The sequence below is a fragment of the Pezoporus occidentalis genome, unplaced genomic scaffold (genome assembly GCF_034315485.1).
Source record: "Pezoporus occidentalis ecotype Australia unplaced genomic scaffold, CSIRO_AGI_Poc_V1 ctg51, whole genome shotgun sequence".
Lineage (NCBI taxonomy): Eukaryota > Metazoa > Chordata > Aves > Psittaciformes > Psittacidae > Pezoporus > Pezoporus occidentalis.
This window is the reverse complement of record NW_026915847.1, coordinates 4,007,855-4,033,439: the sequence shown is the minus strand read 5'-3', so window position 1 is coordinate 4,033,439 and position 25,585 is coordinate 4,007,855. Positions and strand designations below refer to the sequence as shown.

General features: G+C 40.3%; 1 protein-coding gene across 1 annotated transcript; it reads right to left on the bottom strand.

The window, feature by feature from the left end:
- Positions 1–1,628: 1,628 nt before the first annotated feature.
- On the bottom strand, positions 1,629–24,769 carry SMARCA5 (SWI/SNF related, matrix associated, actin dependent regulator of chromatin, subfamily a, member 5). The gene is made up of 24 exons (XM_062637284.1): positions 24,403–24,769; positions 21,796–21,870; positions 18,793–18,959; positions 17,977–18,077; positions 17,185–17,285; positions 15,360–15,539; positions 13,743–13,898; positions 13,510–13,641; positions 12,890–12,958; positions 12,258–12,367; positions 11,768–11,994; positions 10,370–10,491; positions 10,129–10,281; positions 8,785–8,921; positions 8,181–8,325; positions 7,740–7,859; positions 7,496–7,606; positions 7,279–7,392; positions 6,991–7,113; positions 5,607–5,739; positions 4,607–4,725; positions 3,451–3,663; positions 2,891–3,001; positions 1,629–1,930 (listed from the first exon to the last, which is right to left on the bottom strand). Exons 1-24 carry the CDS (start codon positions 24,541–24,543, stop codon positions 1,865–1,867), a joined length of 3,126 nt encoding a protein of 1,041 aa, XP_062493268.1. The 5' UTR covers positions 24,544–24,769; the 3' UTR covers positions 1,629–1,864.
- Positions 24,770–25,585: the final 816 nt, after the last annotated feature.

Sequence of the window (25,585 nt, the reverse complement as noted above, 5' to 3'; positions counted from 1 at the left end):
AATTGCCTAACTTTCTCTGCTTGATTAGAGCAACAAACCACAGGCAAGTACTTCTAAAGGCAGCTTGTTTTGACAGATGGGACTGGGGAATCACTTGTACCAGCTAAAGAAAGTAATTTTTTACCTCTTTTTTAATACTTAGAAGAAAACAGATTTTGTATAGCTAGTAGTATGCCATTTGGGAGATGAAGGCTTAGTCCTTTTCTGGATGCTGCCACTTGAGAATTGTTAGCACAAATGAAGTGCTGCTTTACTAGGCAATAAAGCTTTTCCTTCTGCTTCAAGGTTTTTATTTAGGCTAGTTGTAAACAAATGGTCATGGCTTGGTTTGGGTTTTTGATGGTGGTGGTTTGTTTTGTTTTGGGTTGGTTTTTTTTTTTGTGTGAAAGGGAAGCTTTTAAAGGAAGGCTTCAGCATTGCAGCATTTTTGTTTTAGGTACACTAAGTGTACACTTAAACTGATTTCTTCTAGGGCTGTCCGACAACTCAACCTGTAAAATGTTGTGGACTGGCTGTTAACTCTGCTGTATGTACCAAGCTCTTTTGCCTTTCTGCAGGGCAAAGTGTGGTTAGCGACCTGTTTTCAGCTGGTGTCTGTGACTGTCACCTGAAATAGAAACTCATCTAATATACTAATAAGGACTGTGCTGCTGTGTCTGCAGTCTATATGGGTGAATGAATTTTCACCCTTTTCTTTAGGTTTGGTTTTGCTTAAGTCTTGAAGCTCTAAAAAGCTGCTTTTTATAGGGATGCATTTCTCCCCGTTTACACAACAGTGATGCCTTTTGATATGTATTCTTAAACAGGCCAAAACTGAACAAAGGTTACTCAGTGCAAACTGAGCATTTAATGTGTTGGGGGTTTTTGTGGTTTTGGTTTTTTTTGTGTGTGGTTTTTTTTTTTCCCCCTAGTAAATTCCAAAGTTATGCTCCACTAGGTGATGGTATTAGGAAACACAAGCTTTCATCTCAGCCTTTATGTGCTGGATACCTAAAAAAGAATGGGCTGCACAGGAAATGCTCAGGCCCAGTACCGTCTGAGCAGCTGTGAAGTGTGACTTGCCAGGCAGTGACTAGGCAGCCCCAGCTCTTTTCACAGTAACCAACAAACACTTTACTACAGTCATTTAAGGGAAGGGGGTGTCCTGAGTTCAGGGGGCTTAAACCACAGACAGGGGTTTGGTTTACATTTTGTAGGGTTTTCTGTTCTGACTTGTTGCTGTTTGCCAATAAAAACAGTTCTGCCATTCTTAGGCCGTTCTGATTAAGTACAAACCTCAGTGTGACTGACTTACCTTTCTTCTGTCACAGCTTTTAAGCAGAAAATGTTACTGTTTATTCCAATCTGTATGTTATGTATGTTATGTTGCTTAATAGTTCTTGAGGCAATATCAAAGAACCCAGTATACTGAATTTACTTTCACTGCACAAAGGTAAGTAAGGACAGAGACATGGAATTTCCAGAAATGGCATTTGGTGGCTCACACCAAACTGGGGGACACAAACCCCCAGTTAAATACTTCTGTTGATCATAATGGAGTAAGTGTTCACCACACCCTAAGAGATAAAAAAATTGGGGATGGGTATTCAAGTGGAAATATTAATAAAAAAAAAACAACATGTGAAGCCTTATTAATAAATGAAGCCTATTTTATTACTTCAAGTGTTAATGGTAAAAAAAATTCAGCACAGCTGTTGCATTTAAAAAAGTGAAACTACATTAAGTACTATGTTTCTAGTTCAGTAAACAGATGAACCCGATGTCCTTTAATGACATAATAGTTGAGCATTATACAGTACATCTTATGAAGACCCGTAAATTAAAGAACTACTTTTTAAATTTAGTGATTATAAAAATTCTGCATTCACAGCTTTAGCTTCTTTTTTCTTCCACGACCATCAGGAGTACCATCCATTTTGCGCTTCTGTGCCTGGAAGGTAAGATTTTAATAAGTTGTTGTGATACAAAAGGATTGTAAGCAAGTAATGCCTTTCTAGTCAAAGCAGATGGAGATGATTTACACCCTGGCAGCTTTAAAAAGTGATAAATTACAGATGATGTAATATGGCAAACACGCACATCCTCCTCAGGATAGCTGTTGCTTTGTATTCTTCCAATTCTGGAAGATTATGATTTCATACAGGCAAGAAGTGTATAGAAGGAAATAAGGTTGTTATAAAGCTTCCTGTTTATGAAATGGTATTTCTAAATACCTGCTTAAATAGTCTGTAAACAGTTCTAAGAAACTTATTAATCCACCACTCTTCAGTCATTTCTGCACATCTGCAACGTCAGTTGTGCTTCTAAGTTTTTTTATACAGCAGCTCTACTTGACAACTACCTGAACAACAGATCCAGGCAAGAAATGGGTAAAGGAAGTTGGTATTTGTGTATTTAGCAATACTTTGAATTTAGTCAGCAAAGAGAGCAGAAAAGCATATGAGCTGTTTCCCCAAATCTAGCTCTAAAAGCCCATTTCATGACAAACCCCCATATAAGGAAGGCGATGGCAGAGAGCAGAGTCTGCATTGGAACACTTGGCATTCCCAAAGAGGAAGGAATGGTGTGTACTGCCTGTGCACCCCTTAGTGGTAAACACTATTATTTTAAGGATAAAAATTAATCAAAAGGCCAAATGAATCTCAGGGTTATTTTACCAGGGTAAACCTGTGCAGTGTACCAAGTCAGTGATCCAAAACATAACAGCTTTATCTGCCCCAAGGCATGTGAACTACAATTTAAAACCTATTTTCCTTTATTTGACATCCATGACTGTACTAGCTAATCCAGCTCTTACTATTGCCTTAGGTTTTTGGTTGTTGTCTCAGACAACTGGAAAGTGCCCTGTCTTCAAATGAGCTTTCCACAGAAATGCCTTTTTAAATCCTACCGAAGATGGTTTTGGTCCACGTTTCTTCTTTTCTGCCTTTTCCTTTTCTTCCAGTTCCATGTTTTCTCTTTCAATCAGGGTGATTAAAGTATTGCATCTCCTTTGCAGCTCCTAAATTGCACAACATATTCACTCACTACATTAGGCAGCCACTTAAGGTAGAAATCATAGTATACTATTAGAAATGCCTGTAAGTAGGTCACTTTTTGCTGTATCTTGGCAGAGTGAAAAGAGAATAAAATATTTTGCATTAGTTATTGACTGGCTTTACAGGAATGGCTTTGATGCAGATGTTTGCTTTTTAAAACATGTTTGTATTTTAACTCAAATTCATGCTGATTTTGAAAAACCGTGCCTTGGGATTTTACACTACTCTTCCCGTAAGACTTTTTAGTTTACTGCGTTTGCCATCCACTACAGGTGTTGAGAAGTCTGTAAGAATATAATGTATTGTACATGTGCACATACCTCAGTGTTTCAGAAGCTATTTAATTAGGCTGGTGCATAACTGTGTGCTCACAGGCATTCGTGAGCAAAAAGTAGAACAGATTAATACTTACCATTGCAGTTCTGGACTTGAGAAACCAGTCAAATCTGAACTGCGGGGAGTTCCGGATGCACTGTCTTAATTCATCATAGACATTTTCTTTATCAAATCCTAGCTTGTGAAGCATACAGATTAGAAAGCGATCTTCCTCTTCAGTGTAATTCTTCCCTTTATTAGTACCATAAGATATTCTTAGCTGGTGGAAAGGGGCTTTGTACCTGCCAATCTAAACAAAACAAGTAAGATCATATAAAACTAAGAAATGGCTCAGAATTAGTATGGAACTATTTTATATGAAAGCAATACATCACATCAAGACAGGCAAGTGAACAATAACAAGTTAGAGAACTGGCTTTTATGATCTCTGGTACTAACCACAGGTAAGGAACTGTGGGTTCTAGACAGTGCATTTATCAGTACTGTCTGCTTTGGTAGGCAACAGAGTTTTGTCTGTGATTATCTGATTAACGGCAGGCTTCAGGCCTATCACTATGTTTGAAAACAGTCACAATCTGCCAGTGATCCTTTTTAACCACGAATGGTCAAAATCAGAGTAAGATTAAGAAAGTCTCAATGTTCTTACTGAGACTGTGGCCCATGGTTCAGCTGAATTCTAGTTAGTTGAGTCAGACACTGTTCTTCTCCTGACTATCCTAGAAGAGAGAACTAACTAGTCATACCTGAAGTGGAAGGGAAATTCTGATACACTGTCTTAATTTAATGCAAGTCTGTTCATTACCAAACCTGGCTGGTGAAACAGATCAGAACAAAGCCTCCTCTGCTTGTTATGCATGTCTTCTGTTTTTAAGAGCTCTAAATGTGTATATATAGCATTTTCAATTACATGGGTCCAAAAGAAATTCTGCTACTTCAAAAAGCATGTTGTTCATAAGCAGTTTGACATATAGCACTATGGCCTATTTGTCCTATGGTAAAGATAAGTGTTACAAACAACAAGGGAGGCCATTTGTGACGTTATCATCATAGCCAGGACAGCACTTCTGAAGAGTGGAAAAGCTATAGAAATAGAATATGCGAAAGAGGCAAACCCCAAGCCTAATGTGTTGTCGTCATTCATTAGTTGTCATCATTCATTGGCTAACCAGAGTCCCTCATCAAACCTCACTGGCACAGGGAAAGAAAGGAAGCAAGGAACACAGCTGAGGTACCTTTGTATCAAGTGCTTTTTTTATGCTGATTCGTCTCTGGATTCTGGCTTCTCCTCTTTCTATCTGAGCCATGATCTTCTCTATGTCTTGGAGTTCATTGCATCTTTCCCAAAACACAGCTAAGAAAAGAACAATTGCTCCGCTAATCACGCATCTTCAAACTTAGGGGTTTTGTACATTAAAAAAAAAGACGTTAACCCTTTACCAGAACTTACTGCTATATAAAAGCAGGCATGTCTTTACCCAATAAGGAACCTTCCCCTCCTGGTATCATGTTCTGCAGTATTGTAAATGCTGTTTTGAAGGGGGTAGATACAGGAGTCCTCAGTTTAAATGAGAGGTGATACAGACCAGGATGTCTTTTGTCAGCCAACCTCATTCTCAAAGAAGAAATGCTTCTTAAAATAGAAACTGAGATAACAGCACTAAGTTTTTACAGAGAGAAGCAGGAAGGCAAGTGAGTGGCCAAAGACAGGAGCTAGTAAGTGTTAAAAAAAAAAGGACAGAGAGATGCTTAAATAAGTTTCTGTTAAAGCATTTTTCATCTCTGTAACCTGCTATGTACCCTCAGAAATTCAGCCCCAGGACCTTGCAGCTGCGCTACAGCAGAAAACACTCCCAAGACATCAGCGGAAAGTAGCCAAATGGCCTAGGTTACAAAGCCTGATGGTCATTATATATTCAGCCACAAAACGTTTACTGTATCCTACTCTTGATGGGGATGAGGTAATACAGGGGTAGAGATTCAAGAGAACTACTGATTAAGAATATACAAGGAAAAGTAAAATCTTTCCAGCTAAGCATTGTTTGTCCACATTTCCTTTTACAAAAATTAACAAGTATTGAAGCCAGCACTATCCAGTCAGAGTAGATTTACGATGTATTAAGGTGGTTAGACCCGCATTTTAGTGCGGCTTTAATTATTCGGTGGCTTAACATGGCAAAATAAGAAGCATTAGATATGGCCTCTCAAAGATGACTGCTTAACAAGGAAAGTTACCTGAATACTCAATGACTTCCTCTGGGGTTTTTCCTTCCACTTCTCGTGCTATATTTTCAATGTCATCACGGCCCCATTTCTCATTAGCTTTGATGAACTGGTTAAAATCTCTCTTATTCCAGTTAGTGAATCCCTTTAGAGCAATCAAAAGGAAACATCACACAGAAGTTGAGGATTTGTCTGTCTCCAAAATCAATAGATTTCTTTAAACCTCCCATAACAAACACCTCAGTCATTCCAATAGTATTAAACTTCTGCCTTCTCTGCAGTTTAATGTTAGCAGAAAAACTGTCTTATACTGCAGTCATTGTACTTGCTTAACTACCTACTGGCTCTGGGTAAGAGTCTCCACCTCATAAACTAATCCCTCCTCTTCTTTGAAAGACAACATGGGATCACTTTTTAAGAGGAAAAGTCCCTCAAGTGAAGCAAGTAGAGTCTATATTGGTTTTGTTTTATCAAAAAGGCCCACCACACGCCCCACAGATACCATCAGCCATTTTCTAGCTGCCCCCCTCAGAAGGTCTAAAGCAGTCTTGTGATGATATTCAGTAGGGACAAAAGAAATACTGCTGAAGTTATCAGCTGCCTAAATAGGCTCATTTCATACAAGCAGTAACTTCTAAAAGCAGCTGGCAGTAAAATGTTCTGCCAGCCATGTTTCGATTTAACCACAGCTTTAACTGATTGCATGGATTGTAATAATGATCCTGTCCTGTAATTCTGCTTCCTCTCCACCAAAATAGAATGTGAAAATGCAATACCCAAATAAGGCATAACAGGCATTAACCTCTTTTAAATTATTTAAATGCATTTGCTATCAAATTATATTCATGTTTAGCTCACATCCTCTTTAAGAAGGATGTTCTCCACCACCAGTCATAGCTTAGGAAAACTGACCATTCATCCTGTAGAATTAATTCCCACATGGGAGTGATACTTTGCCATAATGTGGGACGTAGCACCTCCAGCCCTGCAGCAAGTCTGCAAGACAGCTGAGGAAAAATGTCACAGGCGACTGTCAATGTAAACTTGAGAAGCCAGACTCTGATACTGGGCTAGTTCTTACTCTTCAAGCTTAAAATACACAGGATGTAGATCATAAAATCATACAATGGTTTGGGTTGGAAGGGACCTTAAAGATTATCTAGTTCCAAGCTCCAATCAGATTCAGTAGCATGCAAGTACACTAATTAGGTGCACCTTCTTCAAAGGTATCCAAGCCCACAACAAACATTCTAAACCTTTTGTCAGTCAGAACCAAAATTTGCAACTCTGTTAACTACAGCACATGTCAATCAACAACCAAGAGATGTTCCTGTAACACTGTAAAACACAAAGCAAGCTTCAGCTGATCTCAGTCTCACTAAAGACTCAACTATACCTGGGTTAGGAGCTTCTCTTTTTCTTCTAGTTCTTCATCATTAAGTGGTTCAGCCTCATCAATCTTAAGCTGCTCTTCTTTTTGTGCCTGGGCTGCATTTGGCAGATCAGGATTACGAGGTACCTGAAAGGTTTTGTGAAATTTGGTTAATACTTTACAGCTAATTGCCACTTTCCTGTTAATATAACCTAATCATTTGTGCAGTTCAACATTTAGTTCATTTACATTAGTGTGAAAGGCAGGAGAAGTATGTATTCTACTGTTGCAATGTGTGAATTCAACAATTACCTTGTACCCAATTGTTTTCCTGTAGTAGAGAATCTCTTTTTCTAATAGTTCAAACAAGCGTGGAGGAAAGAACTGGAAGTCCTGTACATTTGGCTGTTTTGGAGGCCGTGGTGCCTGAAATACAGAGTTTGTACATGACTCGCTTCCACATCCAGAATTTGTTTTGCTTCTAACAGTAACAATTGATTATGGGAGGGGAGGAGTTAATCCAACTCACCTTGGGTGCTTTTGGCTCACTGACTCGAAGAGCCTCTCTGAAGTAAGCATCCACAGCATAATTGGCTTTTCTTTCTCTTTTTGGTGGTTCAATCCACTCTGTAAAGGCCATCTATAAAAACAAATCCACCGTCCCAAGTAATATTAAGACTAAGCCTATACTGTATTTTAACCAACACTTCTTAAGTAAATATGGTTGAATCATACAACTTAGTGCTTTCCTCCCAAAGATATCTAGATGTTACCTTCTGTTTTTCCCTGTAGTCTTCCCCTTCAAAATTATACACGCTGGACTCTGTATCCATTGTGAAATTCCTGAGTGAGCTTTCACCCATCTTTGAAAGTTTTTCATTCATTTCTGCAGTCTTGGAGGGGGAAGAGAAAAGAACAGTAGCAATTTTGAAAAGTATTTTTCATTATAAAACATCCCATGTTCATGCAGAAAAAACAAACACAGACTCAGAATGGTTTGGGTTAGAAGGGACCTTAAAGCTCATCTAGTTCCAACCCCCTGCCATGGGCAGTGACGCTTTACACTAGATCAGGTTGCTCAAAAGCCCAATACGTAACCCTCAATAGCAAACCCCCTTATTCTCTCTGGCTTACAACCAAGCTATTATCTAGGGACACATTATCTCACCATCAAATGTAAGGTGGGCTTCTGGTTTTTTTGAACTTTATCTCACCTTCTTTGCACCTCTTTCCAAAATGTGGTCAATATCTTCATCTGTAATCTCACTTTCCTTTGAGGCAAACACGTGTGTTGCTCCATGCCTAATCATTTGCAGCATTTCATCCTTCCCAAGTTTATTCAGGTTTTGATCCACCAGTCTTCCTGAAGATAAAAGCATTGGAGGACAGCAACTAAGAAGAGAGTTTACATTATGGAAGGAGCAGTACATGATCTTTCCCTCCTTTGCATTTTTGCTCAGTGAAGTAAATTCCAGATGAAGATTAAAAAAAAAAAGGGGGGGGGGAGGGGGAAGGCAAGATACTAATTTCTCCAAAGGAGAAGTTGAGTGCTTAAAATTAAATCTGACTATATGCACTTGTATGGATACATAATGTATTACTAGGGGAGGTAACCAAAAAGTGAGTGAGGGAAAGCCAACCCCTAGAGTAAAATACATTTTCAAGTGGATCTGGCCTTTGCAATCTGCCTTCAGAGTCCAGCTGAGGCAAAAGCAACTTTCCCCTTGATTCTTACCAGCTGATTTTACCACAGTCTCCAAGTTGTGAAAAACAAGAAGAAAGTTACATCATGCATACAAACAAATGGCCTTCATATACTTGCCTTGCTGAATGACTATGGAATCTAGCCGGAGCTTCATTTCTGCACGTTCCACTATTCTTTCTTCCACTGTATTGTCTGTGATAAACCTGAACACCCGAACAGTCTTTGTTTGGCCAATTCTGTGTGCTCGATCCTAGGCAAAAACCCAAAGTAATAAAAAATTCAGTACTTGGTTTTCAGCATGACTATATAATCACTCTTCCATTTATTTGTTTCAACATAGTAATTTACAAAATAGAATAGCAGAGGTTAGTTAAACCTTTATAGATGCATTATTATAGCTTTATAGCACCTTCTTGTCTGCACTGCAAGTTTTGGGATGGCTTTTCCAATACTGTCATAATGAGTCTGGCTCTAGATGTCATCCCTAAAAACAGTGTTTGGGTTTTTTCTTTGTTAAGTCACAGAAGGGGTAAGACTGGATGCTCCTGCTCTTATGTAACCTTCTGTAAAATAGGAGTATTTAAGACATGAACTCTGTACTGACCAAAAGCTACATTTCTTGAAATCCTTGAGTTGTGCCATTTAATGAAAAAGACAATGCACTTCCCTCACCTGACTGGCAGATCATTAACCACTGTGAGCATTAGTATTCTGAATATACATGCATCTCCAAAGGCAGCTGGAACTATCTTACTTTAGTTTCCAGACACCAGTTCCACCATTCCTTTGAACTTATTTTTGCCAGAATACTGGAGAACCTACAACTTAACTGACATAATTAGTAATTATTTCCAAAATTAGTCGTTGAGAAGCCTCATTTGTCAAAAAAAGAGTTGTAGTTTTTAAATAGCTTTACTTTCTTATTTGGTCAGTAGTGTTCTTGGCATGTCCTGAGTTTGAAGACGCATGCAAATCTACTTAAAAAAAAAAAAGATGGTTGCTAGAAGTATCTTGGTTACTCAACACCATCATAAAATCAGGTTTTGAGAAGCTTAATTCTTTCTTTGTCTCTTTTCCAAGGTTTGAGGAAAGACAGTTTAAACACATTTGCCTCCACTCTCCACAGAAGTAAAGTTTTACAGTCTGGGGATTAACATGCTAGATAGGGTTTTTTTAAACTATTTATTTTCATTTTAAACTAGGCTATTTTCATTAAATACTACTAAGAGCACTGTAGCACATTCCCACTGCATAAAACACTGTATAGCCCAAATGTGACTATGGGTTCCACATGGTGGAAACTACACTGGAACTGAAGTCCATCTTACAAATACTACTCCTGTGGAAAGGCAGGAGAAGTATCGATTTATTTTGGAAATACTACATCATGCCACAGATTTCTATGGAAGTTCCATAACAAAAAGAAGAAAGAACAAAATTTCCATCTGGATTCTTACCATAGCCTGAAGATCTACTTGTGGATTCCAATCTGAATCATACAGAATTACAACATCAGCAGTAGCCAAATTGATTCCAAGTCCTCCTGCCCGTGTACTCAACATGAACACAAATTTTGAGCTACCAGGTTCATTATACGCATTAATAGATGCCTAAATAAATAAAAGGAACACGTCAGTTGGATCAAATGTTTTACAAGTACTGGTTTTACTTAAATAAAATACCTAAAATTTTAAATACCTGTCTCTCGTCGTGTGGTGTTTGTCCATCCAGCCTACAATATTCATAGTTTCGCCACATACAGTAATCTTCCAAGATGTCTAGGACTCTGGTCATCTGACTAAAGATTAAGACTCTTGAACCTGTAGATGTTCCCAAACACAGCAGAGTAAGATAACAACAAATACAAAATCAGCAAGGAGTACAAGGAATGAAATACTGAAGCATCTGTTTTAGATTTAAGATATACAGAAATTAAATTGTTCTTAAAAAGACTTTTCAGTTTACTTACCTGCCAAGAACAACCTCCCAAAAATGTAAATGCACGGTAAATTATGCATATACATACAACCCGTTCCAACCTACTTAAGAGATTTGAGTAAACCACAGAATACTACAGAGGTTCTACTTTCCCCTATTTTCATTCTCCTTGTATGATTTGAGGGGCTTTTGTCCTTTGGACTCAAGGTCTAATAGTGAATTCTGACAACGATCATTTGATTTAAGACCAGGCCAATTTTAATTGCCACATCTCCATAAGATGTGGCCTTACAGAAGAAAGAAACCAAGGCTTTTAAAAAAGCACAGTAACTACTCAATAGTTACACTGCCAGAGTAGCTTGGATGATACCTGGATACGAAGTACAGATGACTTCTTTTATTATCTAAGGCTGGGGCTTGACTTGCTTTTCTTTTTCTAAAATGTCTCCCCAGTCACAAACTTTCCTCCACTCCTTTAGCCAAATTATCCCAGTAAGCAGACTCGTGAAATAATGAGTAAAATTTGGTCCAGAGTCAGGAATTCTGTGGGGAGTGGGGTTTACAGTAACACATACCAGAGCTTTGTCCCTACTACCAAATAACTTCAAAATAACTGAGCCTTCCCCCATGTTCGCATACCTTAAAGAATTCACTGAAAAAACGCAGGTGCTGCTCAAATTCATGTCCAGCAAGAAAGACCAATTTTTCACAAAGGATTTGACTTTAACTCTACATGAAGACTTTGAATCTGAAGTGGTACTTCATGGCAAATCAAAGCAGTAGCTAAAATACTACATCATTCTAATTCAAACAGCTAATAATGCTAAGAAAGAAAACCTAGAGCCCAGCCCAACCGCTGTTTTGGCAGTCTTTATTTAGCTGGGGTGAAAAAAAAAACCCAAGGAAAAAAAAATCAGATTACTTCACCATCACAAAAAGCCATAATGGAGTGTCAATTCCATTATTTATGAAGGCACCTCACAAACTGTTTTCATATCAGCTATTTAAGATATGCGCATGACAAGCTGGTGTCATGCTAGAAACTAACTATAATCCCGACTAAAGTGTGCTGGTTTTTGCTCAGTATACATAAAAACATTAAAAAGCAGTGACTTTCATTTTTATTGTTGAAACAAACAATGACAATGAGACACATACCTTGTTCTTTCAACTTGGGGAGCAATTTGTCCAATACTACCATTTTGCCACTGTTGGTGACCAAATGCATATCTGTGGTATAAGGCGGACCAGGTTCTGCTCCATCAAAGAGATACGGATGGTTGCAACATTTTCGCAGCTGCATGAGGATATTCAGCAGTCTCATTTTGTCCAGCTTCCCAGCAGAATTCAGTATATCTATATCCTTCATTAAGATTCGTGTATACCTGAATCAAAGATAGAAGAAATTTTGGTAACTCAAAGTTAGCCTTTATTTAAATTATAAGCACAGTCAAAATCTCCCCCCTCATTTCATCAGGTAACTCTCCCTGACATGCATGGGTTTGCCATCACTAAAGTGTAAGAAGGAAGTATGCATTAGCTGTGAGTACCCCAGAAGGAATTAAACCAAGTTCCACATGATAATCAAGCCACAAGCAGCACATTGTTTCTGAGCCTTTACTACAGCACAGACAAGTATGTGAATTACCATTCTCGCTGCATTTTGCTGAGACCCACATAAATTTTGACTTCCTTCTTTGGAGGCAAGCTTTTCTCTACATCAGCCTTAATGCGACGCAGAAGGAATGGTCGTAGCACCTGAAAGACATTTTGTCATTAAACATATTTTGGAAACTGAAACACTGAGCAGGCCAATAGACAAAAGCAGTGCAGATACTCTATCATAAATGCGCAAACATCAGACCTATCACTAGATCATCTGAAAAAGCAAACTATATGGACAGATTATACATGGGAATGTACATATACTTTCTTTGGAAGAGTCAAAACCAAGGCCAAAGTAATATTTCAGATGGTTCTATGCCCCTTGATTCTTCTTTAATTTTGCTTGAGTAAAATATTTATAGTCTCTTCATAGCTAATAGTTTTAATGTAAGCATTTCAGAACCCTGAAAGCCAGAATCTTCTCTCCCCTCCAAAACAATTTCCTTTTGAAAAAACAGATCATCTTTTAGCTTCACCAACCTGTTCTGACAGTGTACCATAGTTTCTGGGATAAGCTCTCTTACCCTAATATTCTGTCACAATAAACACTGGAAGAATTGTTTAGAATCTAACTTAGGTAAATCTAACACTTCTATAAAAAGCAGAAAGACTCACCATATGGAGACGTTCCACCAACTTTTGATCTCCTAGACAGTTGTTCGTATCAAACCATGAATCAAAGTCCTGTATCAACAAAAGCACTGGTATATAAGAGGTTTCCTTTCAAGGTCCAATGTCATTACAATAGCGAATAAATAAAACTCAAGTGATTCTCTTACAGAGGCAGTAAGTAAAAGAACAAATTATCCTCTTTGGTCTCTTTTTTGCAGAAAGCTCTATAACACAATGTCTTCCAAACCAAACGTTCCACATTACTGGAAGATAAAACGGGGGGGGTGGGGGGGGGGGGTGGGGTGCTGGGGAAATCAATACGCAAGTCCTTTTCTTTTGACAAAGATTCACTTTTATCACTCCATTGGAAAAATTCCACCTGGAATAACAGACCACTGCAGCATTTGATGGAAAACAAAAAGAAATCATTAAATTCTGGTGTAATGCTCCATAAGATTTCCCTTTTTACAGGTGTAACACTCCCGCTTTACCAAAACTTCACAATTCTGGAACATTTCTAACCGTCAATCTAATTGATGTTCCCAAATACATATTCAGGTCTGTTTTCATAGCTAGAAACCCAGCAAAGTTCATTAATTTGACTAGCAGAAATGAAGGCTTACCTCAGATGAGTTAAAGACATCTGGCAAAAGGAAGTTAAGAAGCGCCCAGAGTTCATGTAAGTTGTTCTGCAGTGGAGTTCCAGTTAATAGCAGCCGATTTGTAGTCTTGAATTCCCTCACAATTTCTGATAACTGAAGGACATTGAGACATGAGCAAATATACAAATATTACTAGTCCCCACACCACCACCCAGTAACCCATACAAATATCTCCAACTGAAGGTATAAATTACCTTTGATTTTTCATTTTTAATCCTGTGGGCTTCATCTATGACTAGGTATCTCCAGTTAAATTTTTTGAATACTGATTTCTCTTTGATAAGCATTTCGTATGATGTTACACAAACATCCCATTCTCCAGGCAGCAACACATCTCTGACAAAGGCAGCCTAGATGACAATGTGACAGTTAGTTACTGAGGTTTTGTCAAATCTAAAGCAAAAAGAACACACTAACACAATTTTAACACAACACTGCTCTAAATTTGAAAGAGGAGATAAAATTAATTATAAATTTATAATATAAAATTGTAGGCAGTGTAACATCCAAGCATTGTAAAACTTGACAATTTTGTCAGTGCTAAAGCTGCTAAAACCCTTGGAGTGCAGAGAAGGGACTTCTCTAACTTTTGGCTTTGAAACTGCAGATGACTACCTATATGCATGAGGTTTTCAATAACTGAACTATAAGATCATAACTCAAAATTAATTTTCTGTAGGTCTGCTTTGTTGGTGGTTTAAGTTTGAAGTCTAGAAAACAGTAGTTTTAAATATAAAAAAATAATCCCAAGCAGAGCTTTATGTGGCTAACTGAACAATTTCAAGAAGGCTGATATCCAGGGTTAAAAGCAGACCACAGTAATTAGTCAGAATTCAAAACAGAGATGCATAAATGTCAAGAATTTAACTCATACAAGCAAGAGATATACTGAGGAATGAACAAGAACTTTCAGGTTCAAAAAAGATGCCCTCAAAAAAAAATTACACCATATCAGACCTGCATCAATGACCTCCAAAACTACTTAAAGTTTCATCAATATTTTTGTGATTTCTAGCTCAACAAACTCTGAAAATAGAGCTGGATGCCCTTAAAATAAAAATAAAACCTTCTGACAAAAGCAGAATCTTAATGGCACCAGTAATAACTCCTGCACAAATAAATGGCCAACTCCAGTTGACAAATCCACATATGCACCACCATATTCTACAGTTGTTTTTTTTCTTTGCTGTGCTAAAAAGAAAAAAAAATGGCGGCAAAGAGCTGCTACTGAAGTTAACAAAAAGAGAATGACTGAAATTGTAAGGCCACAAGAGGCTGGACAGTATTGTCTCTTTTAATTAACAAAATTCAAGCCAAATAAGGTCCATTTGGATTCCACTTTCACCAACCAACCCACCTTTCCCCCTCCAACAACTGGCTGACAACTGTTTTCAGAAAGCAGTTCCTTAGTGACAGACCATATAATCCTTTGAAGAGCTGCTGTTATAACTAGACTATGTAAAGCAGGAATTACTTTTTTACAAATTTATATATTCATACAAATGATAGCACTTTATTTTCCTGCTCTAAGATTTATCAGGTTTCCTTGGTCTACTCTGTGTATTGCCTTCACAAAAGGAGAGGATCTCTGAGCAAGAAACTGAATGAAGCGATGAAAAAGTCATGAAGCAATAGCTGGTTAACATACATGTGAAATCTAAGCTGGTTATATTTTAATTAGGTAGCACTTCTGGATCTTACTGTTTAACCACTACAGATCCAAGTAACATCCTCCCATGTGAACGGAAGGTAAAGGACAGCGAGATCACATGCTGGATTTACACAATTAAAAAAACTAAATTAAAACTTACGCGCTGGTCTTTGTCACCTATCAAACAAACTGCTCGAAGTGTAGGGACCCATCTCTTGAATTCATTCATCCAGTTATGTAGGGTGGACTTAGGAACTAACACCATGTGAGGACCAGGAATATTTCTGTAGTGTTTCATATACCCAAGAAGAGAAATTGTTTGCAGTGTCTTCCCCAGACCCTGTAAGAGACATTAATGTGTCAGAAAAAAAAAATCTCTCAGGAAACACCTTTAAAAAACCCAAGAGTGAGCTCGGAGTAGAACATGGAAGACATCACAGCCTGAATGAATGACTGAGATGCATTGAAAACAATGCTGCTCAAAGACATCAAAATCTTGCTTAGGAAAAACCTGTATGGCTTCCCATATTTAATTAAGTAATAAAAGTAACCTTTTCAAGAAAACATTATTTAATAATATTTTGTTTCGCAGACTAGGGTGTACTCATGTTATTTATTTAGAGGTCAATGGACTTTACAAACTGGATGTATGTATTCTCTCCTAAACTTGAAAAGAACCCTGTAAGGAGGCTTTTACAGGCCATGACATGTCAGTTCTTGCGAGAAGAAAGCCAAACATAAATGTAAACAGCTGCACATGTCAAAGAAGAAAACAAATACTGAGCTTCTTTGGAGGTACATTTTTAAGAGTTCTGTTCTTTATCCAACATAAATGTTTAAAATCTTCTTCTTCAGCATATACTTTTAACAAAACTGAGGAAGGCAGCAAAAAAAAATGAATCATTTGTATCATTTAAATAAGTCAAAACAATTATAAATCAAACACATGGGATTAAAAAAACTGCAACAAATAAAATCAAACCAAACAAAACCATCAATGCAAGTTATTTTTGCTTCTAAAACTCAATTCTTTGTCTGAAAAATAACCACATTCCACCTGGTGTAAGATGTGGAAAAGCGTTTACAAGCTGTGTGAAAGGCATTAATAAATTCAAAAGGATTAATACTCAAGAATGAATCCAAACATATTTAATAGTAAATACTCAAAGCCGCTACACAAGATGGATTTTGGAATACCACAAATCCATGGATTTACAATTTCCCACTTGTTTTCGTTAAAACAAGCCTCCTCCACTTGGAGCTGTACTCAGCAAAAAAAAATTGAAATAAATCCTCTATTCACAAGCATGTATGGTGAAGAAAATCCTTGATGTATTTCAAAATTATAAATGTTACTAAATGATAACTTAAATTCATTTGTCTCTAGTTTATCTTGAAGACATTCTATTACAGAGACAAGAATTACCAGATGGTAGGAGAAATGCAGTATACTGAAATATAACAATTTTTATTATTCCTTATCTGCTCCTTATGAAAAACAGATACAACTAAAATGACTGACAGGACAAAAACGTAACTGCCTATGAAACTATTACAATTTCTTCTGTATTCATCCTTTGCCTTACAGGGAAGAAGAACAGAAGCAAAAGCTACTATGGTCTGTGCTGACTGAAATGATCATGGTGTGCCCATAGCTGCACCACTTGTCTCACTGGTACAGCTCTTACTGCTGGAATCAGTCCATACAGCACATTCGTATCCTGCTATCTGCATTTAACCCTAACAACAACCGCAAGTGTTCCCACATTTGTTGCTCTTTTCATACATGCGCTCTCTTCACGAGGGCAGCCTGAGAATGCCATAACAAAATAGCTGCAATTTAGAGAAAGTAAACAGAGGTCACGTCATTCTATAGAATAACTCCACTGAACTTTATTTTCCTAAAGGTTGACAGCTGAACAAAAAATTGTATTGCATTGCATGTGTTCACCACAAGTTCCCAGAAACACAGGCTATGCGCATACCATTTCATCAGCCAGGATACCATTGATGCCATTTTCATACAAAGAGATGAGCCAGTTCAATCCTCGGACCTGATAATCACGCAGCTTTCCCCATTTAACATCTAAAAGACATGGAAGATTAGACTAAAATATCTGTAAAAACTTACCAAAAAATGTCACCATCCCTTGCCTGCCAACTGACATTCGTTATCTAAGCTACAGAACAAAAACTAATAAACTTAGTACAGTAAATCTCAAAACAATGCAGATTGGAGACAACACGTTACTTTTGTTTCTGCAAACTGCTCCAACAGCTTTGTTTTCTGCAAGAACCTAGGAATTCTAGCTTTATCACCAACCCCCGAAAGAGAACACAGTCAAATGTTAAAACAACAGAATACTGAATTCTGTTAAAGGAACTGGAAGCTGTTAGGTACTTTAAATTGTATCAGAAAACATATAAAAATATATGAAAACTGTACAATGACAGACTTAAAACCGCTTGCTCTTCCCTAGCATCTGAACTATAGCAGCTGGATTTCTAAAAGTCAAGACTCACTGGACCATCTTTCCAGCCTGACTGAAAAAAGGCAGACCCCCACTAACACATTTTGTCTCATCAGACCAGTGCTGGATTTTTTTCCTTTTTCTCCTGACCCGCAGAATTGATTCATTGTCCTTGGGAAGGATGAAAATAACTTCATTTTAAAACAACATTCTGAAGTAAAAGAAGGAGGGATGGAGACTGCAAACAAACAAACACCAAAATAACCCAAAATAACAAAAAAACAAACAAAAGAAGGGGAAACACACATGATGGAGATTCTTCAAATCGAGTGCAGACGTTAGTTGTCTTGGAGCTTTCTGTTAACAGCTCCTCATCTTCTTCCTGCTCTGTTCTACGATGGCGGTAGCTGAGAAAGAGCAAAGGAAGAAGTGAGTTTCTGGCTAAACTAAAAAGACGTGAAGCTGTTCCAAAATTAAATCTAATCACTGCAGTACGAAATGTAAATACCAAAGAAGATTCTAGCAAGATTCTTCAGAAGAACTGGTTTAGCTGATCAACTGAAACGCTGTTTTTAACTCTTTTAGAGCCACAACCTTCTTAATAAGATAATATGCCCATCTTGTTAGCAGGCTCAAATATTACAGCAAACTGGCTGTGACTGTGTGCATCAGTACTGGCCTTTAACTAGAAGAAAGGGAATGACACTATATTTAAGAGTTCCGGAGCATCTACCAAACACTAGATATATTATAGTCCTTCAAGCAAGAATGAAGACAATCCAAATTTCTAGACTACTGATTTTCAAGCTGTCTGTAAGATGTTGTATACTGATGTTGTCCATGGACTATTACAACTTACAGCCATGAATGCTCTACTTTTCTGCCCCGCTTCATGCTGGAATACTTTAAATCACGTGTTTTACTATCAACACAAAATTACTGTAACTCCTAGAATTCCTGAACAGCCCTCAACTTGCAGGTGGATAGCTGAAAAAGACCACAATTATACAGCATAAAACACTCACTGAAATAGGACTAAAGACTAGCAAGTTTAACTTATGCTTCTAAAGTACAATAAAATCCATAATTACAGTACAAGCTGGCCTACATGTCATCACTCACTCGCCAACTGACAGTAAATTCTGTTTCTCATCTTTCTTTATTCGTGGACGTCCAGGCTTCATTTTCAAAGGTGAAGTTGGAGTTTTCTGAGCAGCAGGCTGAATGAAATGGGCAAACAGCTCAGTCTGCTTCAACAGATACTCAAATCTGTTTGCTCTGTCTGTTTGCTGTTGACAAGGAAAATTAAGTGGAACAAGTGAGACATTACAGTATGTATTCATTCAAAAGAAAAAGCTAACAAATACTTTTCAAATATAGATTCACATTTCTTTATATGCATAGCTACAATAACAAACAAGAAATGATCAATATCAACTATCTAACTGCTGATGACATTCAATATTCTTTTACTGGATCAAGACTAGCACTTGCTGCGCAATAGTATCAAGGTTGCAAAAAAGACCTGTGCCAAGACTGAAATCTGACTTTGGCACAAAGATTGTATGAGTGTCACTAGACAAGGCCAGCATCCTCTTCACAACCTTCTATCAAAAATGGTAGCCCCAGTCCCAGACATTTACCTCCACCCAGCATGTACAAGATTCTTCAATGAACTTGTTCATCTTGCCAACCTGGCAACAACTATTTTCTACCACATTAGTTTTCTGCCTGCGCAGTGAGATACACCACCTCACTGTGCTGTCAGATAAGCAAATGAGCTGGCATGAAAGGGGGTGGAGGAGGCAGAAGAGCACAGAGCTAGAAGCCAGAACAACTATTTCAGTAGCACAGCCCTCTTAGATATGCTCAGCCTAACCTGTCAGACTCCCCACTCAGCCTCTGTTTCTGCTGTGCAAAAAAAGATTACAGGAGACAACATTAGTATCTAAAAGGTTCAGTTCCTTCAAGAAAGGCTCCATTTAGAATCAACACACTTTCCCAAGGCCACATCAAAACTTTATAACAGACAATAAAGACAGAAAACAGCTCCAAGTTTAACAGCAACCACTGACATTCTGCCAGCTGCCACAACTTAACCTGGTATTTAGCAACTTGCACAGCTACAGGAAGTCAGTTTTCTTAGTCAAAAGGAACATATGTTCCAGGCTTCTGCAAGAGCAATGCCAGGTCTGTGGGTGCTCTCCTCTTTCGAACAAGCAGTTCCTGCACTATGTATACAACAGAAAAACAGTGGGTTAAAGAGACAGACAGAGATCCTACCACTGAAGAGTCAGACTCACTCTAACTACAGTTTAAGCTTCACTGACATAGATGCAATCCACATCCACTGAATTAAAGTTTTCCTGTCTATTCTTCATGGTTTGAGGGTTTTTTTGCTTGCTTCACAACAGTTTCTGAAGTTTAAACTAGGAAAGATCTTACACCTATCCAAATTGCTGACACTTATTGTTAAGTACTTGTACTTGCTTCACCAGCTGTGCAAAAGTAGAGATACAGATGGCATTGCAGATGTTTCCTCAATCTAAAATTTTAGTAAGGAATTTTCTGTGAGTTTTGGCACTGCACGCACATCCTCACAACTTGATTTCACTGCACTTAATATTTCTTTAAGAGACTAACAAACATTACGTTTATCTTTTAGATAGGACAGACACGAACAGTCTGCACTGAGCAACTTGAACTATCCTACCAACAGAGAAACTTGATTTTCTTTTCCAGTGCATCCTCTGACTACTGTGATTGTAAAACACAACCCTCCTCGTAATTGTGCCTGTCTAGAGATTACAAGAGACAACTCCAACTTCACTTTCTTCAGTTTGCCAGGAAGCAGCACAAAGAAATTAGCAGAAGAAGACTGGGTTATTTTCAGTGGCAAAAAGAAACAACACAGGAAGCAGCATATAACAATCAGTTTCACTTTCCCATGAAGAAATTCCAAAGCAGCCACAGACACCAGAATTACAAACAGGAAGAAGGGAAAACAGGGAGAACCAGAGAAAGAAAACACAATGCGTTGGTGAGGAGTGGGTGACTTCCCCTCCTATATTCAGAGTATTATGAGCACTAAAAAATAAGGAAAATGGTAAGTTTTCTGCTATCTAACCTGCAAAGCACAGAATCACTCACTTTCCAAAGCTCAAGGACTCTAACTAGAGCTTTACAAAAAAACAAATTAATTTCCGAAAAAGCTAACAAAAATCTCTTTCAATCCAAACAAAGTTAAAGGGCTGAAAAGTTGGCCAAGACGTAAGAGTTAGCACCTCTCCTACACAGCAAACCCTTCCTCAACCTCCTGTGAATTTTGAAAGCTAACTTTTATTTACTTTGTCCCATAAGCTATATTGTTTGAAAGAACTCTCTATTTTGAAGTCCTCCTACTAAAGCGCATTTCAACTGAAAATGAATGCAGTGTCTATTGAAAGCCCTGTGCCAAACCTTTCTTTTTACTGATCAACCCCCAGATAGAAATTAATTTACTTTTCCTACAAAGGACTGCTATTCCTGCAGTTCATAAATAATTTTGGAATTGTTTTTCTGTATTCAACAGTGATATAAGAAAGGTCCTAGACTGCAGCTGATTCCATACATTGAGGAAGTAAAGCAGCAGCTATTCAAATGCTTATGGATGCTTTCTACATGATCTATTTCTCACTGAGAAAGTGAATACCCAACTCTTCATAATCCCCCTTGCCTATAGGAAGGGCAACTCCACAGATAACTTCAAAAGCAACTTGACAACTTTTTAATGCATTCTCCCCCTAAGACATTTGAATATTTCCCACTATATCACTCTTCCAGACCTAGAGCACCTCAAAGGTGCTAGAACTATACTTCCTAGAAAAGCAAAACATGTTAACAGTTATTCCCACAAATTACTGCAAGGAAATGGAGAAAGAGCAGAAGACCAGGGAACAAAAATGCTAAAATGAAGGGTCTGAGGTTTTTTTTGGGATTGTTTGTTTCAAGTTACTTTAATATTTTTAATAACTAGACAAAATTTTATAAGCCAGTTAAGATATTTCAAACAAGCAGAAAACTCAGTCTGTTTAAAGCAGCTGCATAAGCACTGGACAGCTGTACACAGTCACAAATATCACATACCATTTTCTCTTCATATGTAGGATCTGCTTCCTGGATTTCTTTTTGTTTTCCTGGTGATGCATCATCAAAAGATTCCTGAGATAAAAAAGAATTAGAAAAAAATTATTTTCTGAACAAGGAAAGATATCCATGTAAAGGAGGATAAGCTTGTTTCAAATTACTATCTATCTAACATCAGATGGCACAGCCATCTTTCATTGCTTTGATATAGTCAGCTTTCTATTAGTTACTGTAAAATTACCTGGAGGTGGATCAAAGATCCCTGCCACAGGGTGAGGGACAGAGCTAGATCTCTGTAATCCGACTTAGATCCATCATTAAAGCATCACATCAATGCGAATGAGCGAGACAGCTGTGGTCCAGGAGCTCAGCATGGCGCCTCTACAGTGCTGAGCCAAAACACTCCTAAAGCTGGCTCTGAGAGTACTGCCAAGGAACTATCCCTGCCCAATGCAAAAGTAGTTTCAAAGTTGTTTTTTTTTTCCTTTTTCCAGAGTACCCCGATCCTTGATCATTCCATATCAAGGGAACAAGTCTAAATAAGAACCTGGACTGCAGTTTTGTCCTGGAAGTAGAGTAAGAATTCAGACAAACTGCCTTTTCTGCTTATTTAGTTTATTAAATCAAGTAACTGTTATCACCAATGGTACCACTACTAACAGAAAAACAAGTTGTGTGTGAGTGCTCCCTCATCCCCTTCCTGCCAAGTCCTTCACATACTGCCTTCAGTTTTCTTTTAGATCAAGGCTCTTTTATCCTGTTATTAGGTTAACTCTTTCCCCTCCATCTCCCACAAGTAATTTCATCTCCTGTTCTTAAAACGAATACGATAGGATCATCCTTCCCTCATAAGCCACACTAAGGTAGTATATTACAAAATAATTCTTGAAAAGGTAAGAAAAGGAAACAAACCAGATGCCTTCAAAATCATTGTTAGCTATCTGTTTAATTGAGCCAAATGAAAATTGAGCTAAACTCAATCTTTACTAGCCAATGTAGAACAAAGGAAAACGAAAGTAAACATGAAACAAAGGCAAGCAAAATATGGGATGCTTGTGGGCAGTTGTTTCCTCACAAAACTCTGGCAGGTAAGAAGGAAACAGAAAAATCCCAACAAAAATGTTTCATTCACCGGTCAAAACACGAAGAACTGAGCATAAAAGTGACAGTTACAGATCTTCTAAACTCATGCCCACATCTTCTTACTCATCTCCCACTGGGTTTAGCCTGCACCCATACACTAGGGAGCACAGTCATGGGACCGTCTGACCCCATGTATTAAATTCATGCTTCTCCTGAAACACTGAACACACAAAACGCAGAAACATAGCATCACGCCATCTGATCTCCTCGTGTGCAACAAATATGACAAAACCTTGCGATTTAGCTGGAGAGTAAGAAAAGCAAGCAGTTTGTCAGATGATCAGGACTATCAGGAAGCTATCTAAACTGGAACTGCAAGGTAATCCCTTCCCAATGAGAAAAGGCACAAACATGGCCAGACCGGAGAGAGCCCTCGTACACAGGCACCTGAAGAGCAGACTTCTTACAGCCTCCTCACGCTAAGCCCCAGCTTGGAATTGCTTTATTTCTGCAGGTTCGAGCAGGACTTATTACCCACAGTGCTTTGGCTACTTGCTCACCCGAAAAATATGGCATTTACAAATTTATTTAGATCAAGTAGGCTGGCCTGTATAGCATGACTCAGAGTACAAAACACCCTGTGCCGAGAGCAGGACCAACCAGTTTCCTCGTATCATTAAAGGAACAATGCCGCGATAAAATTAGCATCTCCAGGGAATCTTCACTCAAACCCCTTGAAATTTCTGGAATAAGCACCTGCTGCCAAAACAAGCGCATCATCAACCCCTGTCCCCCCTAAAAAAGTTTTGAAGCACTTCAGCGGACACAACACGGTACTGCTTTTTAAAATGCGGACTTGCTCGCTGAAGCAGGAAGCACAAACGATGGGAAGGCTTCTCGGGGACGAAAGAGAGAGGAGGAAGGCTACTTGCAAGGAGCGGGTAGTGAACCTAGTGAGATGCGTGCTGGGGGGGGGGGGGGGAGGGGGGGAGGATAGCGAACCCGCTCCCGGCCGGCAGAACGTGAGCGGAGGGTCACCCCTGTCCTCCCCTGACCCCGAAAACACAGGCAGTGACCCGGCGCAAGGCCTGCTCTCCCCTTGTCTCCGCGGCAGCGGCCCGGCGGAGGAACACTGCGCTCGGGACACCTGTGCGACGGCCGTCTGAGGGGGGAAGCGGAGGGACTGAACGCACGCATACTGTATGCACACTGTCCGCAGCATCCACCGGCAGCGGGCCGTTCCCGGCCCCGCCGTACCTTTCCCCCACCCCCCGCCGGGGCCCGGCAGCGCCCCAGAGGCGCCGCGGCACACGGCCCGGCACGGCGCCCGCCCCTCCATTGTCTCACTCGGCCCCACGCGGCCCGGGGACGCCCCGCCGGCGCCGTCCTCATGGCGGGCACCTGCCGCAGCGCAACCCGGCGCGCCCCCGCCGCGGTGCCCCGGGGCCCGCCGCCGAACCCCGCGGAGCCGGGGAGTAAGGTATGTGTGCAGCGGGGCTGTCCCACCCGGGGAAAGCGCCTGACCTCCATCTCCGTGTCGCCAGCAGCCTGACCGGTGGCAGAGGGAACTGTCCCCGCGGCCTCGCTGCCGTTGGTTCCCGGTGGCGGCGCGGGCACCTCGTCCGGTTGCGACGGCGGCAGCGGCGGCTGCTGCCCGGCTGACATGTTCACCGCAGCGGACAACGCTCCGCCGGGACCCGGGCTCGCGCCCGGCTGGCTGCGCACTGAGGGGTGCGGGAAACGGCCGCCGGCGACGGGTTGGCTCGAGGAGAGAAGTTCTGAGGCTAGTGCGCGGCCGCCGGCTAGGCCCGTCCCCGCTGCCGCCCCGGCTTTTCCTCCCGGCGGGCCGGCGCCCACCAACCAGGAACCGAGCCGGCTCCCCGCTCTCGCGAGAGCCCCGCCGCCGGCGTGCGGCGCGGCGGGAGCCAGTACGCGGGCGCGAGCAGCCCCTTCGGCCCACAGCGAAGGAGGAGGAGCGGTCGCGGCGCCCGCCGCCGCCTCAGGGAGGGGGAGGCAGTGACGTCAGCCCCCTCGGGAGCGCGCAGGCGGGCAACGGCTCAGCGGAGGGGCGGGGCGGGGCGGGGCCGGGCCGGGCCGTTCGTGCCGCCAACCGCCGTGTCGGGCCGGCGGAACGCGAAGAGGCCGGCAGCGCGCGGCCCCGCGGCCTGGGGGCGCCGTGATGGAGCTGCTGCCAGGGTGGAGCCCTTAACGCGTGCACGAAGGGAGGTCGCTGAGAGGGAAGAGCACAGCCGCAGCGCTGTCAGCAGTCCGTGCGCCGGTGCGGGAGAGTTTGAGCAGCTGTAGTTAGTAATTAAACCCGGTCCAAAGTAACATTAATAAAGCAATCCCGTTGAAAATTGGGCAGGTTAGTGCAGCGGTTCCTCGGTACATCTTTTAACTGTTAAAAGCAAGAGGTGGGCTGAAGTTAACTAACATCACAGCCCTGCTATCCCGTCAAGGGCATGAAGGCTTGTCAACAAAAGGTGCTTGGTAGCCTCATGGTGTGCTCTTCAAAATAAAACGCAAGGATGTTAGTGCTTTGAGCAACCTGGTCTAGGGGAAGGTGTCCCTGCCCATTGCAGGGGGTTGGCTTAAGGTCCTTTCCAACCCAAACCATTCTACGAACCTATGAAATAGCAGGTCTCCATGAAAACAGAGCCATTTCAGGTCATCTAGTAGACCATTTTTCCAGCAGGAACGAGTGAAT